Below are 12,342 nucleotides of genomic sequence, written 5' to 3' on the forward strand. Positions count from 1 at the left end.
TTCCTGTCTGAATATGTGCTTTGTGATAGTTAATAGTCGAGATTTTTCTTGTTTTACAAGACAGAAGTATAACTTTAAATCGAATACAGTGCTCTTGAGCCGCACAGAGCAAGCCAAGGTATCGTGTGGTTGATCGGGCGGTTCGGGCCACCAATCATCTGTGTTAGGAGTGGCGAATAAGGCTGGCCGGATGTTTGTGGCATATAATGTGGATGAGGACATTAATGCTGATGAGGGCACGCGTAGGTCATTGGATAATAAAGCCAAAAAATTTACAACTGCATGGGCACAAAGTTTGACATTTTTATTTTTTTTTATTTTTGTTGGTAAGCTCCAACTGGTAACGGCTCCATCCTGCTTTCTAATATTATGCTCGTCATAGCATCCAATCATCCAAATATTCTTAGAATTATGCTCTCCTAATCAAGGTTTCAGTCTCCGGATCTTGTACCGGCTGTTACACAAAGCCTCGTCGTGCTAGAAACCCAAAAACACACTGACGTGAAGCATCTCCCTCATCTTGAGTTGATGCGGATGCTCATGCACCCTGGAACCGAGCATGTTTTCCAAGTCCTGGAGCTACAGAACACGTATTTTTTACCAGTCTTGCCCGACAGGTATTCGCTGACCTAATTAAAATAAAATTTCTTGCATTTTGATTCTCCTTTGAAATGAGGATGCATATCTTGTTGAAGTATAGAAGAAGCTTTGAAATGAGGAGGAATATCTTGTCAAAAAACACGGTATACACCACTCCATCAGCGAACAAAGGAAAAAAAAAATCGAATTTTCCTGTTACAAAATGATCTACCCCCGACCTAATCTATATCCGAGAAAACCTTCATCTGCTCTTCTTCTCTTGTATTCTGGCTCCTGTCAGTTTGGAAAACGTTGTTAGAGAATTTATTTTCTTATCACAGTCCACCCCAGCTCATGAACTTCTTCACCTCGTCATATAAAACCAGTATAGCAGCTGCTCCAGTGCTTCGGAACATGTTAGATACTGCTCCACGGTAAAAGGAAGCCAGGCCCTCCGTCCTATATATCTTCCTCCAACAATCGAGAGTGCTATGGTACATTGGTTTCTCCATTCCAGACTGCATCATCATTCTCCTCCGTACGGTATCCAGCGGGTAGGAGACGAGCCCTGCCATGGTTGTGACTGCTTGGGCCGTCACCCAACGCTTCCACAGTGCAGAGTCCTCGGACACCAAAAAATCTTTAGCTGTGTCAAAGCCTCCAAAGTACAGGCCCCGATGGACAATCATCCCTTGGAGTGAGGCCGGTAGGCCCCGGTAGATGCCCCTCATGCCATCTTTCTGGTGGATCGTGTGGAGGAAGTGGCAGATGCCCTTGAATTGGCGGGAGTCCGTCCTGCCAATGTCAGCTGCAAGGCGGGTGTGGGCAATGTCCAGCGGATAGATGATGGCGAGGGTTGTGCATCCAGCTGCAGCCCCCGCCATGAAGTTGGCAGCTGCGACCGACGTGAAACGCCCATCTACTGATGCTTCTCTACCCTTCAACGTTGTTCTGTACAGATCCTGAAAGAGTGACAACAAATTACATTAGAACATATCACAAGTTAAGCATGCAACGTTAGCTTGTTTTGAAGCAGGGCACATTCCATCATTGTTCATAAAACTTGAGACGGATTACTGTGAAAACAAGATCTCTCCTGCTAAAACAAATTTATACAGCAAACCTATGCAAATTTCAAACTTTTTTTTTTAAAACAAAAAATCCTTTGGCAAGAGTTTTTCATGGACTTAAATTCATCATAGTTCTTCTGAGTGGTTTTTTAATTCTCAACAGAATGGCCGGTCAAATGATGTAGGCATGCCGCAATAATCTTGTTTCCCCACAATATTACTACCATACGACCAAACAGCTGGTTCCAAATGAAAATGGAATTCAAAAATACTACAATAGCCCATATGCGAGGCTGGCAATAGAAGATATTGCCACAAGACTTAACCTGCACGTTAGCAATTTTCCATCATATATTAGCATTATAAGAGACAAGCTCAATCATATAAAAATGATTGTTTGCCATGCTCAATTATTCATCACAGATATTAGAGCTCGGGAGGGTATATGCGCGCACGAGATGGTCAACCAAACTGCAAGCGCTAAAAGTCAGCAGCGGAGAATTTCCAAGAGAGGAAAAATGATATTTGTAAAGAAGGCTTTTTGTAACCCTCTGAAACGCCACAGGCAGTAATTTGGCAACCAAGGAGAAGCTTAAAGACTAGGTGGATGCCCAACAATCAAGACAGTCCAAAAATGATAAAGTTTAAAAGTTAACAAATATAACCATGAGTCTTAGACAAAATAGTTAAACCACAAAATGAGATAGATATACCAAATTAAATGAAGTAAATAGGAGATACCAACTTGAAAACATCCAACGGTAATTCACAAATCAATCTCATCTTCCACATTCAAACATGATGCGAAACATTAAGGCAGTTGCCTAGGTTCCCCTGGGTAAGGGACTATCTAGGCAGCCAGAGCAATGGTCTTTCAGAACAGTGGTAAAGAAAAACTCACACACACACACACACACACACACACACACAGAGAGAGAGAGAGAGAGAGAGAGAGAGAGAGATTTCTGCCAGGTTCCAAGTGACACACACACACACACACAGATTTCTGCCAGGTACCAAGTGCGTGAGCACACAGACATGATAAGCCAATAATTTGAGGACCCAACTAATTTAAGAGGGCATGAAAAGTTTAAATGTTTGCTTACATCAAGAGGACATGAAATGAACATTAATGTTAGTCGCCTAAATACACGGACGACCATCACAATAAACACATATCATCAGGCAAAACTGGTCAGGCATTCCTAAGCCATATATGAGATCAGATCTAGAAATGTATAGTTAAATAATATAGTATTAAGTTCACACAACTAATCATGACCTGAACATCTTACAATACATGGACAGAAATTTCATCACAAAACAAATCACTATTTCTTGCCATTGAAACTGTGGGTCTTTATTGACATTACAATTTAAGGCAATTTAAATGTTGTAGATCATGAACTCTATAATTAGATTGTCCATAACATATTTTGCATTTGAGATCTAAGCACATATTGTATAGGTAAATTTTTAGCTCAATATTCTCCTGTTGATCTACCTCAATATGTGCAATCATGACATTAAAATTTTAGACATTATCATGTAGCTTGATAGGACTGGGAGTAGGCATCTGCATTAAGAAAGCATGAACTTATATGGTTAGAAAATCTTTATTTGAAAAAATAAACATCAAGAAAGAAAAAGAGAAAATAATATAAATAACAACATTAGCAGGATGCTTTGATGAAACCTCGTTAACGGTGCAACAGAAGCTACAGTATAATTTGCTGAAATATTCTAACAAGACATGATATTCTAGAGCAACTGCAGGAGTGGGCGGCTGAAAAAATAAGGAACCTAGCATGGTGTTGGAATGGTAGGATGAAGCCTATCATAAGTAATTCAAATTTGTCACACAGAAGGAGGATAAACCATGATCATTATCACATCATGGATCATCTGTCCTTGATAAAGTTCTGATTAGCAGTCCTTCAAGTCCAGAGTACTACAAGATTTCCTACATTGTCTAGTCATAATGAACATGGTTTTCTACCATGTCCACTTCGGCAAATACTTGATTAACTAACTTAGATATGGCATCTTTCTTCTGGCCTATTCACTGTTGATATTTTTCAAATTTTAGATGGCAATAATAGATGATGAGAGGAAACAGGCCTTAAAAAGTTATTCCCTCAACTTGTACATGAAAGAGATTTGCAAAGTCAATAATTGTTAACATGGAACATGCAGTCAATCTTTCCTTCCAATTGCACATAGTTAACAGCAGGGTCTGCAAGCATACTGTTCATATAGATAAAAGGTGAAGTACAGAATCACATATATTTCCATCCAAACTGCACGTTGGCCTCTCTCCATACATTTTAAATAGAAGATCAATCTTTACTGTCAAATAGATGATAAACTTGGATGACCTCCTCAGTTATGGAGGCCTACAAATTGTCTGGATATAGAGGATGCTGCTAACTAAATTCTCTTTATTATCTTAAACTTTCATAGAGTGCCAGCCGCAGAGAGGAATGCCATCAACTAGGGCGCTATTTGCCACTAACCACTCGCTCGCCGGCCGCTCGGGGAATGGGAATGAAAAACAAGAGATACTTTTTCTAGAAATATGGACGAATGGAAGTTTAACTCCTAAGGAAGCACTTTATGAAGCTTCTCGTGTGAGGGGGGGGTAACTCCGGAGTGAAAGTGGTAACTCAAAAATCCTTACAACTACGAGCTAATTTGCATTCTCAAATTAACTAACCTTATCTATTTAATTCCACCCGCGGGTATTGCAAGCTAATTACAAGAATGTTTGCATGCAAGTCATTATGTCCTTCTTGGTACCAAGACAATCCTTCAGTCATGCCTAGTTTGCTAACCATTCAGCAAATCCATTACTTTTTCTATGTCCACGTAATACTTTATCCTCATCAAAAGACCCAGTAAGCTGCAGATTTACACCAACAATCGGAGGCCACCTGTAGTTCCCATTCGAGAATTCCACATCAATTTTGTCGTCAGATCTACCCAAATCTGAATGTATACCATGTCCAATGGCCCATAAAACCCTACTCTGTTCACCAGCCAATCTCAAGCAATGGTGTCATCTACGATGCATAATGTAGAGTTTAAAATTGAAAAAGACTTGAAGTGTCTATTATGACAATAAACAACAATTTGAAAATCTAAGTTTAGTAAAGAATTGTAGGAACATGCTATTAACAAGACAAGAGCAAACTTTTAAATGTTCTCCATTATCAGTAATCAAAAGCAGAAGCTAATGGGTGTCTATTCAACCAAATTACAACCTCGAACAATTAAAGATAAAATCCATATACTGTGTCCAAAATACCGTGATATATTATTTATGCTCAATGCTTCTAGCTTCTTTTTTTTTTTTTTTGCTAAAGCGGGTGAATCATACCTGACGAGGTACGGATACACCCAATAAAATCGAAAAACAAAATATCTCGGAGGGTCGGGGGCAACTCTCCATCTCCAGCCCACAGGGTACTACCGGAGTGACTGGCTCCATAAGCAGCCACCCAGTCCGCAACCCCATTAGCTTCACGGAACGCATGCTTGGCCTGGAAGGCCCCTCCAACCCCTACCATTATCCAGATATTTTGGAGCAAAGGGTGGACGCAACCATTACCCCTTGGGCTCCTCCGGATCCAACTGATGACCGTGGCCGAATCCCCCTCCAAGACGATGGAATTGACCCATAAAACACACCGGGCGTGATGAAAGCCTCCTGCAGCGAAGGCCCCCTGCAGCCTCGACCCTGACAGACGGATCCCAAATAATAAAATCCACACTGCCCCACGTACCTCCGTCCAAGACAGACCCATCGAAGTTGACCTTAAGAAAACTCGGAAGTGGGGGCTCCCAAATGAAAAACACCGTACGGAATGCTGCCGAAACATAATGGAAACCCAGATGTCCCGAGTTGTCAAGGTCCTTTCAACAAATATGATGTGGCTAAGCTCCGCCGCCTGCACACGGGCACTCTCCGCCACCAGTCTCGGCGACATGCTGCGTTCGCCAAAGGTTCGAGCATTCCTAATCAGCCAAATCTAGTAGGACGTGCAAATCACCCGAGCCACCTTCTGACGAAGCAGAGGGGACTCCGAGCATCGGCGCATGACCTGTAGAAACTGGTCCCTCCAGCCTCAAACCTCCCGTGAGATTTCTGTGGGTCGCCAAGTCGCCCTAGCCCATGTGCACTGAAACAGGGCGTGGTCCACCGTCTTGTCCACACAACAATCCACACATACCAAGGGAATACATGTATCAGCAGCTCATCAATAATGATATATTATCATATTGACACAGGATACACCTATTGGTGCAAAGACAGAAAAATATAGGTGAATTACCATGTGTTAGTACGTTATCAATATGAAGGGCAATACTAGTATGGCAAAAACCGATATGGCCAGTATGCACCAGTACTGAAATCCTTGCTAGCAAGTCTCGAACATTCATTTCTACAAGATCTTGCTCTATCTTGGAACCTGATCTTAGAGCCTGACAGAAAACACATCACAGTAAGAACTATGGTTGTCTTGGCCCAAAATAACTGCAGATTTGCATCATTGACTAGCTTCCTTGATACATTACCATATGTGTGGAAAGAACCCGAAACATCAATTAGAGAACTTATCCTAAGAACTGAATAACCTGATACATAGTTGAAATCCAAGTGGATCCAACAGATTATCCTTGGCCAATGGTTTCAGGATTGGTAGCTAATGATTGGTCCAAAATTAAGCACGTCCAAATTCTCGGGATACATTGAGCAATATGACCAATCAAATCTTGGCAAGCACTGTTTGTAATAACACTTACAATGTAAGGTTCAGGTTTTTCAGGAGTCCAATGACTCAAGTTAATTGGGATTTGTAGATCAGACATACGAAACTAAGACTCAGGTTAAAAGGTTACTGCAGTCAAAGCATGTTAAAGTTGACACCCTTTTCTTCCATCAAAATTAAAGCCCAAACCTATCAATAAATTGTCATCAGAACATGGCAAATAAAGGGCAAAGCAATCCGGCTAACATAATTATTGGCCTGCCCACATCATGCAGCCCTGCTTTCAATTTGGACACTAGGGGTTGTAAATTATTGGAGTTCTGAAGAAAATCTAGCATATGCAAGGGTTCTCTGCTCAATCTTAATTTGCTTCTTGATTGCAGAAGTCATACTTGTCCACACAAAGACAGTTTTGCTTGTCTTGATTGGCATGAAACATGTGTCTACTTCTCCTGTTATTCAAGGACTATCTCTGTTAAATAAGAAAGCAGATAATATTTGAATAAATAATCATGCCATGCCAGCTAATTTTAACCCAACTTACTTGGAGGATGCAAGTCTCTTTTTTCACTTCCTATAATACCTAACAAATCTTTACAGAAGGCCATACTACATACTTTCACAACACATAAGAGGTATATGCATGTGTATCATTTAGTTTTTCATGATATGGGGCAAATAGATGGCACATTATCAAACTCAAATTTCCTTCATAATGCATTTGAAATATACACAATGTGCATATTCAAAGAAAGGGTCTTTAAAAATCTTTGGGTGATAGCCACCTCCTTCACCATGCCATGCCACCTAATTTAAACCCAACATACTTGTAGGATGAAGTATCTGTTTTCACTTCCTATAATACCTAAAAAAAATCTTTGCAAAAAGACCATACGACCAACTTCCACAACATGTAAGAAGTTTATGCATGTGCATCATGAAAGTTTTTCATGATATTAGGCAAGATAAATGGCACATTATCAAACTAAAATTTCCTTCATAATTCAACTGAAATGCACACAATGTGCATATTCAAAGAAAGGGTCTTTAGCAATCTTTGGGTCATTGCCACTTCCTCTTGTCATTTCCTCAATCACCCGCATATTCAATATGTATATAGAGGAACAGTAACCAATTTATTGACACATTAAATGCCAGTAAAGTATGCCATCCCTTTGTACCAAAAATGCCATCCCAAGCATCACATCCAAATTTGGATGATTTAGTAGACACTCTCATGATCTCATCCAATTGTTTTAGGCAGAATCAAAGCCACACCAGAAAGCATAACATTTAAGAAATCACCCAATTTAGAAGGTTAAGCATTGTGACTCCTTTTTCATCTTGATAGGTGATGCAGGCAGTCATGTATAGATTAAAAGGAGAGATGTGAAAGGTAAAACATGTTTAGCATTGATAGATTTATTAAGAAATCATTAAGTATCTTAATAAAGCATTAGATGCAGGGCCTTATATTGGTTCAAACATTGTTACAAGTTTTACATGTTTACTACTTTATTGACTTAGCTAATTTAATGGAAGGATGTATGCATCAGAAAAAAGTTAAGGCGTATAACTATTTTTTGAGGAAAACGGCAACAAACATCAGTATGTCACCGTTATTCCATTAAGAGTATAAAATGATCTTACAAAAGGCGAAAGAAAAAAATGAAAGAGGCAAACAGAGATAAAGCCTCAGATATAACCCCAGTCAACCCAGTCAACCCAGGCCCAGCTCAGCTGTAGAAAAAAGTGAATAAACTAGTTGGCTTGCAATAAACTCCATTTTAAAAAGCATCTATGCAGTCACATATGCAGCCAATTGGCGTATGTACCTCCTATCCACCCTATATAGGGTCCAACCAACTTTTATATGCAGATGAGAGGCATAGTGGGTGCTCAGGTGACCACATAAACCTGAGTGTCTATATATGCAGCCTAAGCAAATGTAGATCGGACAAAGTGGGTTGTTTGCAGGCCAGATCATGCCCATGAAAATACGAGGTATAAAATCTCTCACTCCACCTCATGGGTCAAGGGTAATCAAACCCTATAGCATAACCTTCATGTGAGGGTGAAAGAGCAGATGGTGGTGAGTGGTCTTGATGGTAAATGACTAGTGGTGGCAAGAGCTGATGGACGAAGGAGGTAAGAATCCTTTCTTTTTCCTCCTCTGCCTACATTACTCCACTTCCAACAGATAAACTCCTTATTTTATTTAGTTGATTCAACTGGTTTCACGAACCTAGACCAGAGGCTTCAATCTTTACCTGCACTATTGTTTACAGCATATTATAGGAATTTAGACAAGTTACAAAGAAGACAATTGTTAGCCTTGTTATTATTACACCCCCATTCATTAGTAGCCGTTTATTAACTCGATGTGAAAGTTGCCCTTCTACATCAATCACCATAAGTAGGCATGCACACAACCTTGATAGCATATCAGCTTTGCACATTTGGTATCTTTGTCGTGTCATATATGGCCTCAAAGAACTCTGGTGCATGGTTTTGAAAATCTGATGAAGCTGGTCTAGCAACCAATTCCACGTGTCATGAATAAGATCATGCTAGGTCTGTTCATAGTTGTCGATTATTTGGTTATATATTAAGAAATTCTTACCATGCTTAACATATTAAAAAGCTCTTGTTCCATTTGTGTCTGGTTTTGGTAAATCTTTGAAAGAGGCAGGAAAGTTAGTAAAACCTATCCTTCAGTATGATCAATCTTTCATCAACAAATCTCTATTACTATAGCACTTGTGCCGTCTTTCTCATGAAATCAATTGAATGTGAAGTTCATTACGTATTATCAGAAGACATCTCCATTAATCTTGGCATGCCCCTATCTGAGCCAAAAGTCGTCTTCAAGATTCGCATAATTACAGCAAACGAACTATCATCTCTGAGTGTTTTTCTCTCTTTCTCCATCTAATCCTTTGTGCTTATGAAGATTTTTTTTTTCCTTTTAAAGACCGCAAACAAATCACCTGGTCGTTTCTGTTCTTGTTTTAAAAATGCAAAAAGACGATTCACCTCTGCCAACATTTTGGTTTTAAGTTTCCCACCAAGAATTCAGTTACCATGAAAATGAGGCTTTCACTAACAATTGCAGGGCGAGATGGAGACAAAATTTTCATGTAAATTCCTATAAAATTATTCCATTACAGATAACTCTCTCGAGTTGATTTCCACGTGCACAAACAGCTCAAGTTAAAATAGTCACATTCATCAAAAACCAGCTGCGACCAACTCTGGCACTACCATTAATGATGCTCTTCACCACAGAGACTATCAAAAAGAACCAACTAAGGCTTTCATTGGGCCCCTGTGTAAATAAATTCTCAAGAAAACATCTAAAGAAACTTCCAAAATCGTAAGCCCTAGCCCAAATCCAGTTCTCTAGATGGAGAGACTAGGAGAAATGAAAAGAAATGCGAAGAAATGTCCAACAACCTAATCTAACGAATCAAGAACTCATCCGCAAACGAACAGGGACCAAGATGAAATCCCTCACATAACAAGAATTCAAGAAACTTCTAAACATGTCATCCCTCACAAAATTCGGGAAATTTAACACTAGCGCCAAGAACCTCCCAAAGAACCTAATCCAGCGAAGAAAGCGAAGAGCGAGTCAAGAACTCGCCCGCAAACGAGCTACCAGGACGAGTCCCATAAACATCAAGTACAATATCGAAGATATATAGAGAAATTTAGATGCTAACCCAAGGATCGCACGCGACAAACAGCAAGAGAGGGAGAGCGCGGAGGCATACCTTGAGGGAGAAGTTGAGGGCGACGGAAGGGTAATAGCGGAGGACGCTGGTACCATTACCGCGCCAGAGAGAGAGGACGCCCTCCTCCCGGACGGTGCGGGCGATGCAGTCGACCATCCCCCGGAAGCGCCGCCGCCGCGCGTGGCCGAGCAGGGCGGCGTTGCTCTCCTGCGTCTGGAGCAGCAGCTTCGCCCGCTCGATCGGCGCCACCACCGTGTGCACCACGGCACCCATCACCGCCCCCGCCACCAGATCCCTCTCGAAATCCCCCATCCGCCTCCTCCTTCCCCCATCACTGCCGGCCCCCCTCCAGTGAGGATCGCCGCCGCTGCCTTCTTTTCCGTCTCCTCTTCCCCTCATTTCCTTCTCCCTCTTTCTCTCCCTCTCACTCTCTAAAGCTTCGGCGTGCGGGTCACGCGCCCTGCGATCTCCACACCCAGAGGCATTTCAGAAACGACCTGCTTCGGTGACGGCAGGCTCCCTCCCCTTCCCCTGGCCGCGTATATATAGAGGCACAGGTCACGTGATATTCACGTGCATCAGAGACGGCCGAGTGAACGTACGTTTGTTGCCTCTTACCGAATTTCCCCATCCTACGGAAGGCACGCATCTCGAAGCATTCTGAGTCGTTCCCCTTGCGGCTTCGTTTGTAACTCCGTTTCCCCGACGTTGTTGGTTTTTTTTTTGTCGTACAACCAAGATTTTAAATAACACATTACCCCATTATAATGGCCCCAAACAAAACTGTTATTTATGGTTATAATGCTTATAATAGTCATCGTTTATCTCCAAAAAAAAAAAAAAAAGAGACAACAAAGTTTCAAATCTTTAATGTTAAAGTAAGGACTGAAATAGTGGCCGTTATAATGATATTATAATAAAAAATAATAAATAATAATGAAATAGCAACAAAAATTACTTTTTTATTTTTAATTATATAAAATAGTATATTTTTATATACAATTAGTATTATAGAGATTTTTTAGATTAAATTTAGCTTATTTGAATAATACAAATAAAAAAATATAAATATTTATGTTATATTTATCCGTTAAAACAAAAAAATAATAGAAAACAATGATCGTTATAAATTTTCAAAATTTGTATGTTGTTTACCTTAATAATATAAGATGAGAGAACTGAAATTATTACAATGATCGTTATAGCAGTTATAACGCTTTTATTTCAAACTATCACCTCAGTCATTGTTGATGGCTATAATGCTAATAGTAATCATTTATTATCTCAGAAAACAACTTTATAATTTTTAATATAAAAACAAACATTAAAATAACGATTGTTATAGCGATAATATATAATAAGAAATAATGGATAATAATAGAAAATAAAAATATTATCTCTTTACTTTTTTATTAGATAAAATAATATATCACTCATTCTTGGATGGAATTTTTAAAAATAAAAATATTTTCTTTAAAAAATACAAGTGAAAATAAATATCATTGCAATCCATTATAACAAGAAATAATAGGAAATAAAGATTGCCATAATTTTTGTGTGTTATTTGTCTTAATAATGTAACGGGATGCGATCCAAAGTGCTATACTGGTTATTATTCGACCAGCAGCCTTTTGGCCTTTTGGAAGCAGTCAAGGTTTCAAAGGTATCGATACCGGGCTTCTGGCTCAAAAAATAAAGATAAAATATTAAATATAAAGATAAACGAGTCAAAAACAAAAAGGTCAAAAGTGAGACCTTTCCGTTGGTCATAAGAATCGGTACCTTGCTGCTTCTTGCCTTCAAGGGGAATAATTGTGTCATGCGGTGGCTTTGTTGGAGTCAGATCAGCCGTCACAAAGTTGGATGGCAAACATTGCAGCAGCCGATTTTAGCAAAAAAAAAAAAAAAAACATTGCAGCAGCCGGTGCCCGCAACCAGGGGGGGCGCTACGTGTTTTCTGAGTCAGCCATTAGCAATTAACGGTCAAGTGTTACGTTTAGATTTATAAAAAAGGTTTTCTTAAAATCCTTATATTATTTTTTCTACAAAAAAAAACTAAAAGGGGCTAATCTCTACCTCTAAATAGGACACGACAAAACCGTTCATACAAACGGGGAGAGAGCTAATAATTAAATAATCAAGTTGAAGCCATCTATGTCCCCACATATAATAATACGCGCGCTA

General features: G+C 39.7%; 1 protein-coding gene across 2 annotated transcripts; it reads right to left on the bottom strand.

Moving 5' to 3' along the window:
- Positions 1–686: 686 nt before the first annotated feature.
- Positions 687–10,687, bottom strand: LOC103720262 (ADP/ATP translocase At5g56450-like). 2 transcript variants are annotated; one of them, XM_008809881.6, is made up of 2 exons: positions 10,198–10,687; positions 687–1,541 (listed from the first exon to the last, which is right to left on the bottom strand). In XM_008809881.6, the coding sequence occupies exons 1-2, from the start codon at positions 10,555–10,557 to the stop codon at positions 915–917; spliced, it is 987 nt and encodes a 328-aa protein (XP_008808103.1). In that variant the 5' UTR covers positions 10,558–10,687; the 3' UTR covers positions 687–914. The 2 variants fall into 2 exon arrangements, with proteins under 2 accessions (XP_008808103.1, XP_088561206.1); XM_088705080.2 differs by having other exon boundaries at positions 10,147–10,687.
- Positions 10,688–12,342: the final 1,655 nt, after the last annotated feature.

This window comes from Phoenix dactylifera, chromosome 9, assembly GCF_051530095.1.
Source record: "Phoenix dactylifera cultivar Ajwa chromosome 9, Ajwa_hap1_PhDact_Kaust_v1.1, whole genome shotgun sequence".
Lineage (NCBI taxonomy): Eukaryota > Viridiplantae > Streptophyta > Magnoliopsida > Arecales > Arecaceae > Phoenix > Phoenix dactylifera.

Coding starts and splice junctions, on each gene's coding strand:
- LOC103720262 (XM_088705080.2), bottom strand. CDS start 10,557: ATGAGGGGAAGAGGAGACGGAAAAGAAGGCAGCGGCGGCGATCCTCAC. Junction 1,542..10,146: donor TTGTCGCGTGCGATCCTTGG/GTTAGCATCTAA, acceptor TCACTCTTTCAG/GATCTGTACAGAACAACGTT.